Genomic DNA, 24,012 nt, shown 5'->3' on the forward strand with positions numbered 1-24,012 from the left:
TTTCAATCCCTAAGGTAACTATTTAAGTTTTTTTTTTATTGTAATTTTTTTTAATTTATTTTAATATTTAAAAAAAAAAAAAAAATATTGGTAACAATTGGGGAGTGTGGGAGTTAATTAGTTAAAATTAATAGTAAAAATAATTTATTTGTATGTGAAAAAAAATGTTTGTGTGTAGTATTACTTTTTTTTTTTAGGCGTCCTGCAAACGTCGGAAGGATGCTTGCAGGAAGGGAGGCTGGGAAACTGAGTTTTTTCACAATGTTCGCGCTGCTTCTCGTAGAAGCATGCCGATCATTGCGGGGGCAGAGATCAACGAACGGGAATGGATTTTCCCGTTCATTGATCTCCGGGCGAGTGGGCAGCGGCGTGCACGATCGCGGGAGCGCGGACATCGGCGGCGGGTGCGTATATCTACGCTCCGGGCGGGGAAGTGAAGTCCAAAGGAGCGTAGATATACTGTACCCTGGCGGCGAAGTGGTTAAAACTGCATTTTGTGTGTGTGTGTGTGTGTGTGTGTGTGTGTCTCTAAAAAGGCTTGCCTGATTTCAATGATATTTGCTATACAGATCCCGTACTACCTGGGATGATATGTTTTGGGGGTCTCGCGTCCCCCTGCACACTTGGTGCGGAGCTACAAAACGCAGATCAGATTTCACCTATTCATGTCAATGGGAAAAAATTAAAAGGCTGCAATTCTCTCAGCAATAAAGTCAGTTCCCAAACTTGGCACAGTTGGTCCCTAAAAAAATAATAATCTGGAAAAGTGGGCGGAGCATAAAACAGCCAATAACATTTCAAACGTTCATTTTAAATGGGAGAATTTAAACTACAGCCATTGCCAGGCCAGAAACCCACTAGAAGCGATTTTCAGAATTTTTGAAAACTCTTGCAAATGTAATGCTATGAGTGTGATCCCACTTGAGCGATGTGATTTTATAAAAATACCCCATAGCATTGCATTAGCAAGAGCTTTTTCAAATCGCTAGCGATTAGAAAGGTTTTCAAACTTGGTCACTGGGTAACTGGGATTAATATTCAGGAAAGTGGGTGGAGCCTACAACAGCCAATCAAAATTCCCCTATTGACTTTCAAGGGAATATTTAAACACTATCTGAACGTGATGCCTTAGAAACTCTATGTAATGATCCTGATCTGGTGATTAAGCCCGCCGACAAGGGGGGAGCTACGGTACTAATGAACACTCTAGATTACAGGAAAGAGGTCTTACGACAACTTGGGGACTTCAGTGTTTATCTGAGGTTGCAACAAGACCCGCTGCCTCAGATAAAACAAGAGATTGACCAACTGGTGATTGCTGCTCGGGATAACAATATAATTACAAAACGGTTGGCAGATTTCCTGATTTCTGACTTCCCATTAACACCCTTATTTTACATCTTACCAAAGATTCACAAATCGTTAACAACTCCTCCAGGCCGCCCCATTGTTGCCGGCAGCGAGTCGGTCTTTCAGCCCTTAGCGATATTGCTAGATCAGGTGTTTAGACCTAAGGTTTCTGGAATTAACTCTTTCATACTGGATACTACAGCTTTTTTATCAAAGATAGCCCATGTTGGTAAGATTGAGAAGCCGATTCTGCTGTGTACCATGGATGTATCTAGCCTCTACACGTCAATCCCACATGACAGTGGTTTGAGGGTGGTTGAGCAGGTATTGTCTACAATGGCCCTATCTCCAGCATTACTCCAATTTTTGATGAATCTAGTACTTCGCATTGTGTTAACCCGCAATTATTTTGCTTTTGAGGGGAAATTTTATCAACAATGCCAGGGCACTGCTATGGGCAGTAATATGGCCCGGGGTATGCCAATTTGTTCATGGACGATTGTGAAAGACGCTATGTATATACTCACCCTGCATATTTATCTTATGTGTTGTTATATCTTCGTCATATTGACGACATTTTCTTTATTTGGCAAGGGACAGAGGATAGTCTTTTGGAGTTCAAGAAATATCTGGACAATGCCTTACCAACAATCAAATTCACACTTGAATTCAGCTCCAGTGAGATCCATTTCTTGGATGTCATGGTAAGCTTCAAGGATTGCTTTTTGCATACAGGTCCCTTTAAGAAGCCCACAGATCGCAATACTTAACGGCAGACAGCTTCCATCCACCTAGACTTAAAAAAGGATTACCCTATAGTCAATTTTTGCGGATCCGTAGGATCTCATCCAATGACACAGCATTTTTTGCTGAGGCAGGAAAAATGTATGATAATTTTAGACAGAGGGGCTACAGTGAGGGTATCCTGAGGGAGGCACTTGACAAAGTAGCAGGCATTGACAGATCTTCTCTACTCAAATTCAAACCTAAAGCTGATACTAAGCGCATTCCTATGGTATTAATGTATTCATCCTTGTCCCAACAGGCAGTCCGTATCGTTCATGAGCATTGGCACATTCTGGGCAGTGACCCATCTTTGCGCGACACCTTTGGGGAACCACCAGTGTCTGCATATCGCAGGTCTAGGAGCATCCGGGACTCACTTGTTCATGCTAATAGCACCCCACAAAGACAACCAACAGGTAATTGGCTTTCTAACTCAGCCAGACCACAGGGCATGTACCCGTGTGGACATTGTGCCCAGTGCAATTTTGTGATGAGGGGTGACTTTTTGCCGTCCTAGAAGTGGTACCCGGCTGCTCTTTAAAGACTTTGCCAACTGTTCCTCTAAGGGTGTCGTTTATCTTATTACCTGCCCCTGTGGTCTGGCCTATGTGGGCCAGACCTCAAGGGAAATCAGACGGAGAATCAGTGAGCACCGCAGCAACATTCGAGGGTCAGAGATTACATCTCCCCTGGCAAGGCATTTTATGGAGGCTGCACATAACGTCTCGCAATTGAGATTTCGTGTAATTGAGATAGTGAAGCCATCCATGAGGGGTGGCGATTTTGAGAAAAAATTGCTGCAGCGTGAACTTCATTGGATGTACAAATTAAATACTGTACATCCTAATGGACTTAATGAAGAAGCAGATCTCTGTTGCTTCTTATAGAGATACTACTTTGGGTTGTCTCATAGGAGTACACTGTCTGTATATTATTATGTTACATTAATTGCTTTTGTATATAGATATATTTGTATTTACTGCTAGCTTTGTCTACCTGTTTTGGGTATATTTATTGATACATGTGTATTCGTTTGTCTTTTAGAATATTCAAAGACCATCACACCGCTCTACCAACACTGGCTCATCACTATGGACAAGTGCAGTGGAAATTTCCTCTATCTACAAGAGTTGCATTACCTCTCTCAACCACTATTCACTTGTGGCGCTGCTCCTCTCATCCCCATACAGAGCGTGGCGGCCATCTTGGGAATGATGATCCTTCCCATTGCCAGCCAACGCTATGGAGGTGGTGGACGCCTGCGCGTGACGTCATGGCGCCGCGACGTATGTCGCGTGACGTCGTGACGTCACAGGGCCGGCCCCGGTGTGATGGGCTCATTTTCAAACTGCATGGGCGCATATATATAGCGCCAAACGGACTCTCTTATTCAGGACACTGCCGCACTGCTGACAGCCTAAGTTTGCTTCCTGCTGAATCCCATTGATAAAGGAACTCTGTTCCGAAACGCCGCGCCGTTTGGGTAATATAGCGGTGTCTTCTTCAGCCACTATGATTGTTCCATGACTGTTTTGTATTTACCTGTTTTTCAATGGTCTCATGTTTTATGTACTCTCTGGCAGCCAGTATTTGTGGACCTAGGCATTATCCATCCACTGTGAGCGATATATAGCAATAGTCATACTTTATGTATGGTGCTACCTGTATACATATCCATGTGCCACGATTCTGGCTGTACACTTGATGTTTGTATATGCATTTTGTATAGATCTTTTTTACCGGTTGTAAGTGACTTGTTCAGCTACCTCAATATACATTATTTTGCATTGAATACACAAGGTGTGCGTGTCATCCATTGTACAATATTTAAACTGCTGCCATTCTTACACGGTTAATGGCAAAAGCCTCAAACCTGGTACAGTGGATCATTGGGTTACTGGGGTTCAAATTCACTAAAGGGGGCGGAGCCACAGACAGAGAATTAGATTTCTTTATTGGATAAACTGCTTCCAATCACACGTTTCTAATGCCAGTAACCCAAAAGCTCACAAACTTGTTCATTGAGTGACTGTGTGTCAAGGTTACAAAAAGTGGACAGAGCCAAAACGCATTTCACTGGGAAATTGTAAACTGCAGTCATTCTTACACTGTTAATCACAGGGTTCTCAAACTTCATAAAGTTGGTCATTGGGTGACTGGCATTAATATTCAAGAAAGTGGATGGAGCCTTCAACAGCCAATAAAAATTCACCTATTGATTTTCAAGGATAATTTTTAATTTGTTGCCATTCTTACAATGTAAATAGCAGAGGCCTCAAACCTGGTACAGTCAGTCATTGGGGTTCAAATTCAGACAAGGGGGTGGAGCCACAAACAGCCAATCAAATGTATAATTTCTATGTAAAAATTGAAATCAATGATGCAGAGGAACCCGAAAGCTCACAAACTTGGGCATTGACTGTCTGTGTGTTAAGGTTAGAAAAAGTGGATGGAGCCAACAGCTAAATACATACCCAGGCAATGCCGGGTCTTCAGCTAAAATGTGGATTAAAAACACTGTGTACACTCAAAGGCCTGATTAAAGAAAAACAGATATTTCTCTTGCTGAACTTTACCACACACAGCATTATTCACTTCCTTATAAGTTGCGGACACTGGCAACAACAACAGTAAAAGAGGAGGAGGCTCTTCCTAGAAAAACTCATTTCTTTTATTGTGTTTAAACAAAGTGATATTTAGACATCACGCTACATGGGCTGAACGTTTTTCACATGCATTTTTTTCACGTTGAAATTCACTGCTAATTTTATCACACACTTTTTTTCCTGCAGCTAATGAAAGTCAATGGGAATTTGCATGGGATGTGCAAAATATAGAAGGGTTTTCTTTTTTTGCACATGCTAAGACACAAACACAATTTTGCAAATTACAGCAGAAGTGTAATTCTCCATAGACTTTCATTAGACGTGTGGCAAACGCTTTTTTTTTGCACTTTCGCAATTTGAGTGTGAATGCTGCCTTACATTCATAAGAACAGAACTGTGACTGTCACCTACCGATATGCAAATGACCTGGCTATCATGCTGATCCTTCAACTTACACTGCTTTCTGATTCAGTCACCTGGCGTAAGGATGCAGGTGAGGAGTGTAAGACAACTCCGTAATTCCATTCCCTTTTCCCCGTAAATTATCTCCTAGGTGATATTTCCACACCTTATAAATAAAATGCCTTTGGAGCCACCAGCACTCAAGAAAATACTCAGAATAAATTTCGACAGTACTTTTTCACCTACTCTTTGGTACTTTTTCAATTGCAGAGTGCTGAAAAGTTATTTTAAACAAAAGATGAAAAATTATCTCCAACGACAAAATATGAATTGACTAAAGGCCTAAGGTCGCAATCACAGTGGGATGTTATGGTCGCACGTTATAAAGTCTTATAACGCAGCTCACCGCACTGCAATGCTAATCCTATGGGCCGTTCACAGTGCGACATTAAAGTCGCATAAAAAATGTTGCGTTGTGGTAACTCACTGCTTACAGTGAGTTACCTCTTAATGCAGACACGCTGCGACTTTAAAACACATTAAACCGCAACGTCCTACTGTGAATACAGTAGGCGGATCGTTCAGAAACAGCCTTATCAGTCCGTCGACAGACTGTACACACGCTGTGACGACGGACCCGTCGTTGCCTTTAGTACGCCGTGTGCACGAGCCTTAAGTGTTTAAACAAAGGGTGTTAAATGAAATGCTAATAACCCCCCCAAGTTGATGCTAATTTATGCAGCATGTAATTAGATTCAATACTACAGAGCCTGCATTTGATCCTTTTCAGAGCTCCGTAATTTGCATAAAATCTCCATCAATTCAGAACAGTAAGGGCTCGTTTCCACTATCGCGAATCCGCATGCGTCCAACGCATGCGGATTCGCACATGGTATACAAGCGAATGGGCCTGTTTCCACTGTTGCGTTGGTGATGTGCGTTTTTTTGAGCGGTGAAAAAACGCACAAAAGAGCCAACGAATTTGCCTGAGAGTGGAATGCATGCGAATTGCATGCAATGTATTTAATAGGGAAATCGCATGCGTTTTCCCCATGCGTTTTTTGCCGGAATTCGCATGCAAATTCGCATAGGTCCCGATGTAAATTCACACAGGCAGTGACATGGTTAAAATCGCATATACCCTCACCTATGAGAATTCGCGGCAAAAAACGCATGGGGAATCGCATCCGCATGCGATTTCATCAGCGGTGGAATCCAGGCGATTCCGCACCGCAATAGTGGAAACGAGCCCTAACTCGCTGACCAACCTTGAGGCTGGGTGCACACTTAGTGCGGGAAAAGTTGCGTTTTTATACATATGCATTTGTATTGCGTTTCATATGTGCTTGGTATGCGTTTTTCTATTGCGTTTTATGCAAATCACTAGGTAGACAACAGGAAGTGGAAATGCATCAGAAAATGTTTTTTTTGTTTTTTTATAAAAATGCATGAAAAATGCATACAAAATGCATTACGCATATGCACTTTTTATAAGGTTTTTTGATGCGGTCCATTGACTAACATTGCATGCATAAAAGCTGCATTTTCCGCAACGCAAGTGTGTTACCAGCCTGACTGTACCCAGATGATCAGTGTTACTTGCATAAATTAGAATTTTTTTTTTTAAGGAGGTGGTCAGCAATGGTTCCTTTGACAGTCACTTAAAGCAGTCATAAATCGGGGGAAAGACAAGTGAATTAAGCCCATGGAGGGCTAGTTTACCTTATGCTTAGAAGCCAGATACTGGGATATGAGAGGAACCCCGGAAGAAATGTTTGTTTTTTGGGGGTTCCTCCCGTATCCCAATGCAGGTGGTCTTCTCTCCCCAGACACCCAGAAGTTTGCCCCAGTGGCAACAAGTGATTCTGAACTTGCACATAAGTGACCTCAGAACCGCACATGCACAGTGAAAGAAGGTATTTGCGGATGAGCACTTCCTGTTGCTACGCACGTGCGGTTTGAAACTCACTCATGCACTATCCTGAACTGTTCATTGCTGGTGGAGGAAACGACTTAGAGGCTCTTTAGCTGATCGAGCCAGTCAAAGAAGAGGAGACAGGGAATGGGAGGAACTATGAAGACAACATAATCGCCAGCCTTCTCAGGATAAAATAATCTGATTCAGTTTTTTGTTTTTTCTTAAACCAGGATTATTATACATTATGTATTTATATAGCACTAACATCATTTACAGCGTGTTCTAGAGCAAAAAGTTATATCTGCTGAAAGTCTTTAACAAAGCCATAAGTACACTTATAGTATTGGCGCTGCGAGTAACATTACAATCAGCCAGCAATCAACATTACCAAGTGTACCACTGCCTATCACTTAGGCCTAGTGCACACCAGAGCGGTTCTGCTGCGGTTTGCGATCCGCTTGCGGGTGCGGATCCGCTAGGGTAATGTATTTCAATGGGGTGGTGCACACCAGAGCGGGAGGCGTTTTGCAGAAACGCATACTCCCGGGCTGCTGCAGATTTTGGATTGCGGATGCGATTCTGCCTCAATGTTAAGTATAGGAAAAACGCAAACTGCTCTGAAAAACGGCACTTCAGAGCGGTTTGCCAGGCGGTTTTTTGTTACAGTAGCTGTTCAGTAACAGCTTTACTGTAACAATACATGAAATCTACTACACCAAAAACGCTTCCCAAAACCGCAAAATGCTAGCTGAAACGCTACAGAAAAAGAAGAAAAAGCGTTTCAAAATCTGCTAGAATTTTGCGGATCTGCTAGCGGTTTTTGGTGTGCACCGGGCCTTAATGTTGTTTGCAGGTCGATCGCAGTGCTGATGGAAAACACTAATTAAACCTCTCATTGAGCAAAAAAACTTGCATAGTGTATGGCCTTCTTCACTATACTTGGGTTACTTTTGCGAGGAACTAGATATATTTTCAGTATATTTTTAATTTGTGGGTGGAAACTGGAGTGCCTGGAAGTATCCAATACAAACACATGGACAGCATAGAAATTCCATGCAGATCATGTCCTGGGTGAGGTTTGAATTGCATATAACAAATTACTATTCTACTGCAGGGATGGTGGCAGAGATGCAAATAATTCAGAAATGATGCAGGATTATGCAAATGTTGCATACAAAACTGGCATAATCCTGCATCAGGAATTATTTGTGTCTCATTGACCATTCCTACTTTTTAAAGAGGAGCTGTCAGCCATACTATCTCAGGAAAAAAACAAATATATAAGTAGATAAATACTTGCTCTTCTTACATAACATATGTATTGCACTGTCCACGTTATGATTCCTGTGAATTTTATAAAGAAAAAGTAGAGAATCCTATTCTAGACACTTTCCATATTTACTGTGGCTATTTTGAAGCCAGTTGTGATGTAATATCCGCCCCTTAGTCTCACCTGCCTGATTTGGCTGCAGTTCACTATAGAAAGTGCATTGTTTCAGCCTGAGAAATTTTGGCCAATCAGAGAGAAACAGAGGTGTGGGAGGGGAAAACAGGAGGGAAAGAGGCTTCAGCCAATCAGGCTGTATTAGTCAAGTCTGAGGCGAAGTAGAGAAGCAAAAAAAGACAACCCAGCATGCCCTTCAACTTCTCTTTTGTGTACCAAATTTTCTGTGTACCAAATAAGAGTCATGTAAACTGGGGAAAGATAATTTATCAACAAGAAAAGTAATAGTGATTTTAACTTTTGGATTACCTGATTAGCATCCTTATTACTCATTTACCAGATAAAAATAAAGAATTGATTTTATGCCCGACAGTTACTCTTTAAAAGATTGATTCCAAACTACATCTAAGAAAATCTAGGGCATTCCAAATTAATAACAGATTATTCTATATAGCATTTGAACTGCACCAGACAAAACAAAGCTAGTGCTAGCAGTGCGATTTGTTACATGTTCAATTTCCGTACCAGCAGTGTCTGCCCCCCTAAGGACCAGAGACTGCTAGTACGGCCTCGCCGCAATAATCCGCCGTTGTTCCGTCCCCCGCCACAGGTCCCTCTCTCTGCAGTACCTATGCGCTGGTCAGGAGCCGCTTTCATTGGCTCCTGACCCTGTCAATCAATGTAAGCCAATCGGATTGGTTTACAGTGATGACAGGGCCAGGAGCCAATGAAAACGGCTCCTGACCGGCTCACAGAGCTCTGCCATCATAGAGACGGCAGGGTGAGTGTATTGCGGTGGGAAGAAAATGGCGCAATCAGCAGGAGCAGCGTGACTGTGCAGCGGGATGATTGAAATTTACGTCCTGTCAGATCCGCACAGTCACATGCAGGACATAGATTTAAACTGCGTTGGTCCGCAAATGGTTAATATCTATTGTTGGCTCACCAGGTAAACAACTGCAGATAGCTCTCAAATGTTTACCTGATTTGCCACATATCAAATGGCGTGTGCTCTGTCCCATCATACTGATTGATAATTTACATGGTTCACCACAAATTGGCCTTTAGATAAACAGACTACAGTAGGAATTAGGTTGTGCGCTCCTCTGAGCAACAGCTGATGACATGACTTTGCACATATAGTGTTGCAGAAAATGCCAACGCTATACATGCATAATAATGAAGACAAGTAAAGCGGCAGCAAGTTTGGTTAGGTGAAATACACAGAGAAACAGTGCCACCTACCTGCAGTACTCTGCAAATGTCAGGACGTAGCACTTCTCTTCAATGCAGGCAATACTGTTCTCATCTTGATGACGGGAGGCAAAGATCTCATTCTGTAAGACAAGTATATTAGCTATAATCTATCTCTCAGCTTCAGTGCATCTCTGCACAGTGCATGCCAACCTACTGCTTACAGATAAGTAAAGTGCCTCTGAGGTAGAAAATAACGTTTAGGATTTTATAACAATGCTAATATGCTGGCCACACACACAAAAAAAAGCCCCCATGTATTGCTGTCCATTAACATACAAGGGCAGAAAGTCGAAGCAATACTCTTCATTTGTTTCAAAAGAGAGTCAGCAGTTGTGCATTAGAGTGCAGTTCTCAAGCCTTTCTCTCAATCAACTGCAGTAGAGTGTTTCTGTCACAAAGGGTATTCTGCTGACCTGTTCAGTAGCACCACATGGATAGTTTATCATTTAAAGTGACACTGAAGCAAAAGAAAAAAAACTTATGATATAATGAATTTTATGTGTAGTATTGATAATTAATAGAACATTAGTAGCAAAGAAAAGAGTCTCCTATTTTTATTTTCAGTTATATAGCTTTTTTATAACATTGCATTAATCTCTAATACACTCTACATTTTCAACTATGAGAGCAGAGCGAACGATAAACTTCCCTGCAGTAAAATCTTATCTGAAGTTGTCTTTCACTGTTTCTTTGGTGTATAAGTGCTTCAGAAAATAGCACTGTAGCCGAAAGAGTTTAGTCTGAGAGCTCAGAGAAGCTCTTTTGCATGAATAACAAGTGAAGCTTCTTAACTTTTCCTGTACTGGAAACAATGAGAGACTGGTTTCTGTGCTACTAATGTTCTATTTCTTAGCTGTACAACACATCCAAATTATAAAAGTGTATTTACACTTCAGATTCACTTTAAAGGACTTACGAGGCAAAATTACTAAAAAAAGTAAATTACCTGCCTCATCTTTTTAGGCACGGAGGACGCCGTCCGCGCCCTCCGTGCCGATCCGCCGGGTCTCCCCGCTCATTAGCCCCCCGGGCCGGCTGCCGACCCCACGGCCCGGGTCGGGCTCTCCTGCCTCTCGCAACATGGCCGCTTCCTCTGGCCGCGGCTGCGCAGTCCGCCTGGCCGCGAGTGCGGCTGCGCAGCTCTAGGGCCAACACCCCCCCGATCCACGCTACGTAGCGTGGATCGGGGGGGTGTTGGCCCTAGAGCTGCGCAGCCGCACTCGCGGCCAGGCGGACTGCGCAGCCGCGGCCAGAGGAAGCGGCCATGTTGTGAGAGGAAGGAGAGCCCGACCCGGGCCGTGGGGTCGGCAGCCGGCCCGAGGGGCTAATGAGCGGGGGGACCCGGCGGATCGGCACGGAGGGCGTCCTCCGTGCCTTAAAAGATGAGGCAGGTAATTTACTTTTTTTTGTAATTTCGCCTCGTAAGTCCTTTAAGTCAAGAAACATAGATGAATCTTTATGTCAGTTGGACAGACTTTCTAGTGTCTTCTCACAAGGTATACCATCATTTCACTTCTGTCCTTAGTCTGGCACATCTGATTTAAGAACACTGAATTTCTCAAATGCACTTTGAAATTTGAGCTACTGTAAATTTACTTTGTTTTTGTTTGTTATTTTGTATTTTTAAATGTTAGTTTTTGGCAATAGTGGTGCTTCAAGAAGCCGCTGCAGAGACATGAGGATGCAATCCAGAAAGGAGCTGAGTATATTTAAATCTCTTACATAAGCAATGCATAACGGATAAGAGAATGACAAGATGAAAAATGGTTATGAAACACTAAAATTATTTTAAGCTTAAGAATAACTGCATCAGTGGAGCAAATGTTATGCAAGATGTCACAGGACTTGCAATAAAACCATCCATCAAATGGCTAATAAAATGAGCTCTCCCCCACACATCCCTACATTGCTCTGCCAGCGTTCCAGGTTTAACACAAAACCGCTGGTAGACCCAGAGGCGGAGGCAATTTGGCAATTAGCAGAAATAAATTACTTGAAGTGTACTTGAGACGAAAGGAGGGAAAAGTTTTATACTTAACTGGGGCCCCCTCCATGCAGATCATCCCCTCACCACTGTCTTCCGCCTCCTGGATGGTCTGATAGATGCCCCAGCGAGGGAGCGATCTGTGTGTAAGCTCCAGGTAAGTATAACACTTTTCCCTTCTTTCCTCTCAGGTACACTTTAACTACTCAATGTATGCAGGAGGATAAAGAGGAGTACTTAAAAAAATATTTGAGAGGAATACAGAGGAGAAATAACTGAACTGAGTAATAGTAAGGTTAACTTGATGCTTTAAAGCATCACATGTAGTTCCTAGCCGAGTAAATGAATGTGATAGGGACAGCAGGACCTGAATCTGTCCATAAGTTGAAACAATGTGCCATCTCTATTTTCTGTACCTCCTCTGTGTCACCGTTGGTTCCCCTGTGCCTTTAGTGCCCCCCCTCTAGGAGCTGGATATCTCCAAATCCTTTAAAATCTGTCAGGTTTACACTACCTACTGTAAGTGACAGCAATACAGAAAAGAAATAATTTATAGGGCATTTTACCCTGGGGAAATGTAATTTTTTTGTATTTTAAAATTATTATTTTTTTCGCAATAGTTGTCCTTTAACCACTTCACCACTAAAGGGTTTTTACCCTTACAGACCAGAGCAATTTTTACCTGTCAGCACTCCTCCCTTTTATTCACCAATAACTTTATCACTACTTATCACACCAAAATGATCTATACCTTTTTTTCCCCTCACAAACTAGGCTTAGGTGAATTATTCTGTTTTGTGTTTTTTGTACCAGATCAAGAATTGCAAGCCCGTATTTGAAAATAAAAAAATAACAGTAATATACCCTCATGACATACATAGTAAAAAAAAAAAAAAAAAAAAAAAAAAAGCTGCGGCCCGAACATAACGATGCATTTTTTATTTTTAAATGCTGTCACTTTTTTTTTTTTTTTTTTACACAAGTGTTTTATTTTGTTAACTATATGGGGCAGGGGAGGGGGGAAGGAGAGGAATGTGACATTTTTATAGTATTTTTTGTCCACTAGATGTCCCTACACACTATACTGTGCGCCATGAACAGAGTTCTAAGCACACAGGCGCTGTTACATGAAAGATCATTGGCTTCTCCTTGAAGCCATGATCATTCCCTTACAGGCACTTTGACTGGCTCAGGGAACACATGCTACAGTTCACCAATCACAGATAAATCAGTCTCGGCGGGTACACGTGGCAGGAGCGTGCACAACAGAAGCAATGAGCGACGTATTAAAATAGCGTCTACAGGGGTAAGCAGGATGTTTTCATACGTATAGTAGTCCTCAAGTGGTTAAGGTAGGTGCACATTAATAGACTGCTGCCTAATGTGGCAAAAAGTTACATCCCTCTCAGATTTGAACCAATTAATGTTGACTGATTTTTTCTTTTTCTTTTTTTTTTTCTTTTGCTGACATTGGTAGAAATTAGGATCGGTGGGACACATTGGGGCATAGATTGAAACTGAATAGAAAAATTGACGAGTGTATAATATACCTTTACACTATTGCCCTTTTGTGATCGACTTAAGGTGCGTACACATCTCTGGGGCAGCCTGCTGTGGAGGCGTGTCAGCTATGTAGTGGGCGTATGATTGCTATGCGGGGGGGGGGGGGGGGAGGGACGACGTGATGTCACATGGCAGACGGGAGTGGAGTCTTTAAAGAAGTTGTCCGCCCGTTGTCCATGGCGGTATGGAGGGGATATAGTAATTAATGCTGCTGGGACTTTTGCAGGAGCAGGATGACCCTTTTTCGGCTTCACCCTGTGCCTACATTTCCCAGTGCCATTTTTGCATGTATGCATCGCTCGCGGGATTGGGGCTGCCATACCCATGCTTGATTGTTTGCTGAGGCAGTCATCATCAGCCGCCTTAGCTGACTTTAATCAGGCATGTGTACGGGCTTTTACTGTTCTGCTGATGTCACTGCTCTCCCAGGAACTCCTCCTGGCTGCAGCTAGTATGCCAACAAAGCAAGGTTGTTTACCTTCAGCAAATTGTCTGGGATTTAAATTACTGTGTATACGCAAATATAAACACATCTCAGTACCTCTAAGAGCGGCTCTCTAGTAATCCCGCTGAAATAATGAAAATCTCATTATAAAGGTATCTCTAATCGCTAATATTTACATTTGCTACACACAGGGAAAGTTGGTTCAATGATGTATGGCTTACTTGCACACCAGTGAATGAAAATGTGCCTATGGATACTAGACTTCCCGTCAGCCTTACCTACAGCTGCACCAATTAGAAATGTGTAGGGTTGTATTCAGCTATTTATGTGCATCTAATTGTTTTGTAAATGTTTTTTACTAATTTACATTATTGCAGTGTGGGAGTAATCACAGCGCACAGTCATTTACTTTCTCAGGAAAAGGGAGTGAATATCCTTTAGCTGCTTCTATTCAGAGGTTTCCATAAAGCAGATGTGTCTATAAAGCAAGACTAGCGAGCATTCCCAAGACGCCCTCCACTCACCTGGTGCATATTGGGATTACGTCCTCCCTGAGTGTGCTCTGGCCTGTAGTACCAGAAGAGACTCATCATCAGCTCACCTGCAAAGAGAATGTGAAACACGCTGTAACTGCTATCCAGTACCAGAGAACAGCAGGTACACTTAAGTACAAAGCACACTACTAAAACCAACTGTTCCGGTAAAATCATACCTAAAATTATTTAAGGAAACAAAACCACACTTAAAAAGTCCAGTAATAAAACAAGCCACTCTCAGCCCTTTGCCTCCATTATCTGTTCCTTCTTATCCACACCAGCAGGTGTCTGAGGCCAAATGATCCAACCACTCTTCTTTTGTTTATATTCAGCACTACCTCTCCATCCTGGGCACTGTAAATAGTAGACAGCCCCTTTGTTGAATGGATATGGAGTCTCTTTTACTCAACAGCACAATCTAGTAGCCAATGTGAGCAGTAGTGCTGATGTAAACAAAGATGAACTTCATCCTTTAAGGTCACATTCACCCTTATGCTGGCAGGCAAATTGGAAGCAAGTACCAAGGGCTTGGGAGGAGGGGCATTGAGGAGAGTGATGAGGCATTTTGTTTAACCCTACTTTGTGAGTAGAGAGTAAATACAGGGTAAAGCATCTGCGACAGACACCACTCAATGCAACCGAATTAAGAACTTTGTTCACAGTGTACTCTGCAGAACATGCTTCCCCATTGAGTCTTCCAAGTGGTCAAATAGGGACCTTATGGGCGATACAAGGATGCTTCTGCTGGGGCTCAAATTAAGATAGCTTTGAACCCATATTTAATATTGTAATAAAAAAAAATCTTCAGTCACAGCTGCATAATTTGTCTGCACTATATAAATATGCAATAATAATAACAATGCATTAGCATATGTTATTTTTCCAGCTTACCACAAGGTGGCACTGGTTGCCCACAAGTAATGACTCCATTTTCCTCACATTGCTCTATAAATAATTGAATCAACAGTGTCTTTCCTCAGCTGCTGAAAAATAAAGTATAGAGGCCAAAACTGTTACAGCAAGGTCCCCGTTATCCGGAACTCAGGCAACCAGAAATCTCAACTAACTGGCATGCCTGAGGGGGATAACGGGAACAGTGCATTAGTGGGTTTGCCAGGTAGAAAATACATGCTGAGCCTCCAGACGCAGTCTTCTATCCTTCCTGCAGCTCTCTTTGGCTTTCTGGCGTCAATGTATGACTCATGGTGTCTCACATGACACAATGTGGGTCAGGTGACACGCCAGGATTCATACACAGAGGATGCCAGAAAGCCGCTAGGAGCTACAGAGAGGGTAAAAGACGGTGCCTGGAAGCTTGGTAAGTCTTTTCTACTGCACAAATGGAGGTTTGTGCTTTTTTGGGCAGTTACCCAAGCAACTGGTAAGCACACTTATCTAGCATCAGGCTATCCCCGCCTGTGCCGGATACAGGAGACATTGCTGTACTCCGCTTTCTGCTTTTTGTTTAAGTCAGTAACTGTGCTCTAATAGAAAATCATGTAAATAAACTGACTTCACTGACTGAACAGTCGCTTTCAAAGACATGGGGGGGGGGGTTCACACGCTTTAATAAGGTTTAAAAGGAAGACTCTTGGGAAGAACATTGGCTCAAAGCCAGTAAGTTTGGGTAGGGGGAACTAGTAGGGGATAAACCAAAATTTTGATATGGGGTATCCAGATTTGGATGGTAATCATTAATTGGCCCTGGTACAAAAATTCAGGTGCAGCTCTCCCTAATTTCAGCTCAAGCGTGAAAGTAAATAGGAGTTAAATAAATAAATAAAAAAACACTGGCAGTTCTAATTTTATATTTCATCTCTACTACTAATCACCCTTCACTCATACTACTCCCCAGAGGCATGTCTCTTGTTTTCACACAGCCATCCACCTCTCCTCTATCCCTCCCCCATCCCCCCCCCGGCAGTTATCTTTCCTGGCTCCACACACCTACCTACCAAACCCATACATCTATGCCTCTAACCCAGTAAGTCAACTATGTTAACCCTCACATAACCAATCACAACTCACCTATCATTACATTGCTTCTTCTCCCCAACCCCCCCCCCCCCCCCCAATTGTTCTTTCCAAATGCCGTGCCAGCTAGGAAGACTCATCTACCTGCCACCTGCCGTACCTTTCTTGCTCACACCCACCAACCTACTGCTATCCCCCCTTGAGCCTTCACATTCACCTGCCCTGCTTTTCCATTTCAGCTATCACTCCTGCTGAGTTCACTTCCACAATTAATATGCTAGGTCTATGCAGGGCCGGATTTGTACTTCCAAGTGCCCTAGGCCGGCTGTCACCCCCCCCCCCCCCCCCCCATCAAATTCCGTTCAACCCTCTGAGTAGCAATAACTGGTTTGAATGGGCACCCCTCCGTTTTGCTGCTCTGCCCCTCATTTGGCAAAGAAGCAGTGCGTGCCCTGTCCACTCCCTGTAATTTTGCACTCTTGCCTGTATGCACAACAACCGAATTACGCTTATGTATAAGCAGCACTGATGTATGCATGCCCAAAACATTCCCAGCCTCGGTTGCTGTGCACATCTGGGCAGGAGTGCGAAATTGCAAGGAGCGTGAGTAGACAGAGCATGTGCTGCTTCTTTGTCCTCTGTGTGACTGGCTACAGTCAGAGCCACAAACAAGTGACAGGGCAGCGCAATGGAGAGAAGCCCATCCAAAACAGAGAACATGTAAGTAGAAGATCAAAAACTACACATGCTGACATAGATGTGCTTTAAACATTGCCAATATAGTACTTAGGGCAAGGCAATGAAGGACAGATCTTAATGAGTCAGTAGGAAGTTTTGAAGTTTTTAAACAGAATGATAACATTTATTAGCTAACTGAAAATAAAAACAGTGAGCCTTTGGCTTCTTCAGACTTTGTATATTTTTGTAGACATTATACTAACAAGATGTTAGAGCACACAACTACAGTATATATACATTCAGCATCAGAAGGCGATACATAGTTTGTTTTGCAAATATAAATAAATGTAATATAATTGCCATCCTGTTTCACTGATAGCTACCGTCTTTCCCCAAAAATAAGACAATGTCTTATATTAATTTTTGCTCTAAAAGATTTGCTAGGGCTTATTTTCAGTCTTGTATTTCTATTAGGAAGTGTCTCTCAGCGGAACATTTCCTGTTCTTTTGTATTATGATGTTCATGGATTTGAAAGTATGCTTCTGTACTGATCAGGCACCTGCCCTGTCTTCCCTGCACACAGCTGATAACCTTGCTGTGTGCTGAGATGTCAGGATCAGTGCCCGATTGGCACTGCACCACACTGTCCCCACTTACTGGCTGCCTCTTCCTTCTCTTTAGTTTCCGCTAGGGCTTATTTCGGGGTAGGGCTTATATTTCAAGCATGCTTAAAATTCCAACTAGGGCTTATTTTCAGGGTAGGTCTTATTTTCAGGGAAAGAGGGTAGCTAGCAAAGTACAATGCTATTCTAAAATGAGTCAGAAAAGAGTTAAACTGTAGCACAGAGAATGTTGTGGTCATTCCCTAGGGGAAAAAAACAAACCATAAATTTAACAGGTCTCAGATCTTTAAGAGCTGACCAGACCAGTAATAAATCTGACAGCACAGAGGGAGAAGATTCCTGTTTGTGATTTTGAATGTGTGCATGAAAAAAAAACTTACGGAGCTCAAGAGTTCTGCTACTAAACCCAGGCAGGCACTTCTCACAGCAGCTTGTATGTCCCCACCATCGTACAGAGGACATAATCATCAGGTGACAACACATACTGACTGTCCTCAAACACACTCTACACAAGTGAGAGAGATGCAGGGATCTCTGGAATTCAGGCAGACCAGAGCAAGGCAGGAGAGATACGGTACTTACTTTGACATGTATCTCTCAAAGTCCTTCACCCTGCTGATTTTTGTCGCCCTAGGCCATGGCCTTTGCGGCCTTCCCAGAAATCCGGCCCTGGGTCTATGTCTGTTAACGTCCTACAATTCTCAGTAACATCCCCCTACCCCCCAAACAACCATCACCCAAATTCAATCTTCCAATCATATAATCCCCACTGTTTGCCTACCCTACCTACCCATTACCACTGACTGAAAAGAGCCGTGTCCATGATATTTACTAGTTACAATTTTCAGTTTCTTGCATTACATGTGTTTTGCAAACTTGTGCTAACTATTGAACTATGGGACGAGCCATTGCAATAAGAAGGGCATTCATTTCAGTCAGGGCTGTGGAGTCGGTACAAAATCATCCAACTCCTCAGTTTATTAAACCACCGACTCCAGGTACCCAAAAATTGCTCCGACTAAGACTCCTCGACTCAGACTCCTTAGTCTAATACCAGGGTTGTGTAGTCGGTACAAAAATCATACAAACGCAGACTCTTCAGTTTATAAAAGCCACCGACTTCAACTCCAGGTACCCAAAAATTGCTCCGACTCCACAGCCTTGGTTTCAGTATCTGATGAACAGCCATAAGGGGCAAATGGAATCTGCCACAAAGTCATATGTTTATCCTTAGACCAGTTAGAGTCAGGAAAGAAGATTTCTGTTACCAGTTTTTGGTTCTTCCCAGAGAGCAGATATCTTGGCCACATATGGCATGGACTTTTTCCTGGGACCAGATTTCAGGAGGACAGTGTCTCGTACTCTTATAATTTCTCCATTTCTCTCCACAGCTTGATAACTTCTTCTGAGAGCAGGTTCAGGCTCATTCTAGGAAACAATAACCACAGTTATACAAGGAATGTTCACATCTATGATATATAAGCTCATATACACCTACACTATTAACCTTAGTATAACTGAAAGAAACAGAGGATGTTTTTAGGTTACTATCTGGCATATATAGCTGCAACACCAGCAGCATGCTTCATTTCGAATAGAAATCTAATGTTATGTTACTACAACAGGTATCTCATCAGGTTGTTTAGTGATCTTCCATGCTGGATAATAAACTTAAGGTGCCCATACACTTATCGCTTTTTAAATTCAATTCCCCGCAGATTCAATCAATCTCCAGGGAATCGATTCCCCAAAATGTCCGATCGATTGACTTTTGGTCGATTTTGACCAAGTATTGATCAAACGTATGGACAGGACAGAAGCTGCAGTTTGATCAATTTCCAATACCCTGCTTGAATCTATTGAAAATCGATGTGCAGTGGATGGTAAGAATCGATTGCAATCAGTAGGGAATCAATCATTTAGCCACATCTATAAGTGTATGGCCAGCATTACAGCATGATCAACCACTACTGTTTTGCACCTTCCACTCATTCGCCATTCACTCCCCCTCCACATAGAAGAACAGGTTCCTCTTTTGCAACAGCGTCTTTACAACAAACACTCCTGAAACAATAATATTCAAAATAAAATGTACTTTATTATTTAGTGTCTGTGCATAGCTAGAAGGGGACAAAAATTGTAAGCACAATTTTTTTCCTCTTGAATTCGCATTTTTACCTACAGATAGTGATGAGTACTTACAACCATGAAGCAGGTTTAATGAGTACTTACAACCATGAAGCAGGTTTAATGAGTACTTACAACCATGAAGCAGGTTTAATGAGTACTTACAACCATGAAGCAGGTTTAATGAGTACTTACAACCACATAGACTGCTTTCTCGCAAGCTGTTCCCAGAGGCATCCAGCCATTGGTCGCTCTCCTCCTGCTGATCCTCTGCTGTTTGGGGTGGTTGTGGCTCTTGCTTGTCTTGCTGTCTGCAGGATGCACACAGCCGGGTGTATTTCGAACCCCTGACTTGGATCCACTTGGGGGCTTGGAGCTTTGTGGGCACTCTCGTGCAGTTTTCAGCATGGCCATAGTCTGAGGTTCTGAGTTAGGGGTCTGCAGGTGGGGAACAGGCTCAGCAGCAGGTGGGACACTGGGAACTGGGCATCCTGAGAGCGGGTGAGCAGGAGACACTGGGTGACCTGCTGAGGGGATTGTTATGCTGAGCTGGTCCAGTGATTTGTATCCCTCTAAGAAGCAGTGGAGGAAAAAAAGAGGATATGTCATATTAGTATTTGCAGTGTATTTTCATTACACTTTTCCTTTATCTGCTTTGAAAAACTAATATAGCCTTTTATGTGTAAATAGTGGGATTTTGTGCAAGCACGTCAGGTGATAAGCTGCATCTTCCACGCAGGACCTAAAGCCTTGAATACACAAAGGAAGCATAGCATTGTTTCTGTAGCTGCCAATCAACCACACAAGATCTACCAGTTTTCAGGAAAGTGGCTTAAAGAGACTCCGTAACAAAAATTTCATCCGCTTTTCTTCCATCCTACAAGTTCCAAAATCTATTCTAATGTGCTCTGGCTTACTGCAGCACGTTCTACTATCACCATCTGTAATAAATCAACTTATCTCTCTCTTGTCAGACTTGTCAGCCTGTGTCTGGAAGGCTGCCAAGTTCTTCAGTGTTGTGGTTCTGTGATGCATCTCCCCCTCCAGGCCCCTCTCTGCACACTGCCTGTGTATTATTTAGATTAGTGCAGCTTCTCTCTGCTCTATTATCTTTTACAAGCTGGATAAATCCTCCTCTGAGCTGGCTGGGCTTTCACATACTGATGAATTACATACAGGCAGAGCTGTCTGCACTCTGCAGGAAGAAACAGCCTGACACTTCAGTGGAAGATAGCTGCAGGGGGAAAGAAACACACAAATGATCTCTTGAGATTAAAAAGGAAGGCTGTATACAGCCTGCTTGTGTATGGATGTATTTTCTATGTGTGGACATACTGTATATCAACCTACTTCCTGTTTTGGTGGCCATTTTGTTTGTTTACAAACAAACTTTTTAAAACTGTTTTTAACCACTTTTAATGCGGCGGGGAGCGGCGAAATTGTGACAGAGGGTAATAGGAGATGTCCCCTAACGCACTGGTATGTTAACTTTTGTGTGATTTTAACAATACAGATTCTCTTTAAAGAGAACCCGAGGTGTGTTTAAAGAATGTTATCTGCATACAGAGGCTGGATCTGCCTATACAGCCCAGCCTCTGTTGCTATCCCAAACCCCACTAAGGTCCCCCTGCACTCTGCAATCCCTCATAAATCACAGCCATGCTGTGAGGCTGTATTTACATCTGTAGTGTCAGTCTCAGCTGCTTCCCCGCCTCCTGCATAGCTCCGGTCCCTGCCCCCGTCCCTTCCCTCCAATCAGCAGGGAGGGAAGGGATGCAGGCGGAGATTGGAGTTCTGCAGGAGGCGGGGAGAGCAGCAGACTGACACTATAGAGATAAACACAGCCAGCTCTGACAAGCTGTTTGTCAGCAGCGTGGCTGTGATTTATGAGGGATTGCAGAGTGCAGGGGGACCTTAGAGGGGTTTGGGATAGCAACAGAGGCTGGGCTGTATAGGCAGATCCAGACGCTGTATGCAGATAATATTCTTCAAACCCACCTCGGGTTCTCTTTAAGGCTGAACAGACTATCTGGGAGTATTAAAAGCTTTTGCTGCTTTTTCAATTATTATTTGTACCGCCACTCAATTCAATGACACCTTACTGAGTTTTTTTCTATTAGGACACTGAAAACTTCCTTGTGTAGAATTCAGAACACATGAAATAAGAACTCTGGATTAAAGTCCATCTGTTGCTGTGTCAAAGTGTCATTTTCAACTATCAAAAAGACACAAAGGCCCGGTGCACACCAAAAACCGCTAGCAGATCCGCCAAATGCTAGCAGATTTTGAAACGCTTTTTCTTCTTTTTCTGTAGCGTTTCAGCTAGCGTTTTGCAGTTTTGTGAAGCGTTTTTGGTGTAGTAGATTTCATGTATTGTTACAGTAAAGCTGTTACTGAACAGCTACTGTAACAAAAAACGCCTGGCAAACCGCTCTGAAGTGCCGTTTTTCAGAGCGGTTTGCGTTTTTCCTATACTTAACATTGAGGCTGAAACGCATCCGCAATCCAAAATCTGCAGCAGCCCGGGAGTATGCGTTTCTGCAAAGCCCATTGAAATACATTACCCTAGCGGATCCGCACCCACAAGCGGATCGCAAACCGCAGCAGAACCGCTCTGGTGTGCACTAGGCCAAAGTGAGCACCACATCCAGGCTCAGCAACGATTCATGCATGCTACAATCCAGGTATACTTTTCATCCTGCTACATAGAATAGTGCCATAGTAGGAATCTCATGACTGTAGTTGTTCCTTGCAGTATTGCTCCTCAGAACAGCCAGGCAGGGCTTGTTCATAATTCAAGAGCTTTTCTAAGTGCATTGTAATTTTAAAAGCTTTTGCTAATGTTCTCCTATGTGTGTGTTCACACTGGTGCATTGCATTAGCAAAAGCTTTTCAAATCTCTAGCGTTTAAAAAGCTCTCTAGGGCAAAAAAAACTATAAAATGTAAAATTCCAAGTGTACACATACATAGGCGATGTACAATTGAGCCAGAGTAATTCCACTGTAAATATTTTTCTTCCTATGTAGCCATCACTCACAGCTGGTATTATAATCTACCAACTTTGAACCTCGTGCTGACAGGTTTTGGACAAGTCAATTTCTTTATGGGGGATTCTCAGGATTTTACTTATTTAAAAGACACTCCTTGAATGGCAGTGGCACAGTCCAACAGCCAGAATATTGCGCGTGTGAGTAGGCAGGCTGGCATGTTTGTATAGGTCCTTTGATTGCTTACACCTTTATTTCCAAATAAAATATTGTCTCCATACATTGTACTAGGGACATATTTTAAACGTTGCAATAACCGGGTCAAATTAAATATGTGGGTTTTATCCACAGTAGCACATTTTACTTAAAAACTATAATGGCCAAAAACTGAGAAATAAGGGATAAGGGGGTTTACATGCACAGTCCTCACAATAAAGATTGGTGTTTTTATTGGAGCCATCAATGTATTGTGGATTTTTCATTTTAAAACTCTGCTCAGGGTCCCTTTAACTACCTCTACAAACTTCCACAAAACATGAACTGTTGATGGGCCCTGAGGACAAAGTTAGGAAACACTGCATTACAATACTCCCACTTCTAGCTTTGTACTGCTCGATGCAGCACAAAGTGTTGACTGCACAGCGCTGTGCCCACGATTGATCAAAAAAGGAACAGTCTTTTCCAATCACAGTTCAATCAAACAAGGTGACCTTAATGTTCCAACTGACTACAATTTTCAGAAGAATCGTTCAAGCCCGGAGGAAACCCACGCAGACACGGAGAGAACATACAAACTCCTTGCAGATGTTGACCTGGCTGGGATTTGAACTAGGGACCCATTGATGCAAGGCGAGAGCGCTATCCACTACGCCACCGTGCTGGCCAGATGCCCAATTGCATTTATCTGATCATTCAGGCGATTCTTTGCTGAAAATGTTACTGATAATAGGTACCTATAGTTTTTCATCCATGTTTGCTGGACATGAGGTTTTAATTTAATCCATCCTATAATCCATTTAAAAACAATTAAACAATGTTAGTACTGTAATAGCACATACTCATGGGCTACAATTGTTCCCTGCAACCACGTGGCACGCGCGTGTTGCGGCGACAGGTCGCCCGTGAGTATGAGGAGCGCACCCCGAACCGTCGCTCGTCGCTGCTGTCGCCAGGCGATTGGCGCGGTCAATCGCATGGCGACAGTTGCCGCCGCAACTGTCGCTTGTCAGCGTGTGTATGCGGACTAGCGACAGCAACCTATAGCCAACACACGGAGCTTCCGGCAGGGGGGGGGGGGGGGGGGGGAGGGACGTTGGCGAAAGCTTCCGTC

At 43.0% G+C, this 24,012-nt stretch overlaps 1 protein-coding gene across 1 annotated transcript in view; it reads right to left on the reverse strand.

Moving 5' to 3' along the window:
• The window catches only part of BAHD1 (bromo adjacent homology domain containing 1), a 222,832-nt gene that overhangs the window by 10,795 nt on the left and 188,025 nt on the right, over window positions 1–24,012 (reverse strand). Inside the window, exons 3-6 of the mRNA XM_068253393.1 lie at window positions 19,890–20,266; window positions 18,836–18,995; window positions 14,280–14,356; window positions 9,752–9,843 (exon numbers count right to left, since the gene is read on the reverse strand). Of these exons, the coding sequence (XP_068109494.1) occupies window positions 9,752–9,843; window positions 14,280–14,356; window positions 18,836–18,995; window positions 19,890–20,266 (706 nt within the window). The remainder of the gene's footprint in view (window positions 1–9,751; window positions 9,844–14,279; window positions 14,357–18,835; window positions 18,996–19,889; window positions 20,267–24,012) is intronic.

The sequence above is a fragment of the Hyperolius riggenbachi genome, chromosome 9 (assembly GCF_040937935.1).
Source record: "Hyperolius riggenbachi isolate aHypRig1 chromosome 9, aHypRig1.pri, whole genome shotgun sequence".
NCBI lineage: Eukaryota > Metazoa > Chordata > Amphibia > Anura > Hyperoliidae > Hyperolius > Hyperolius riggenbachi.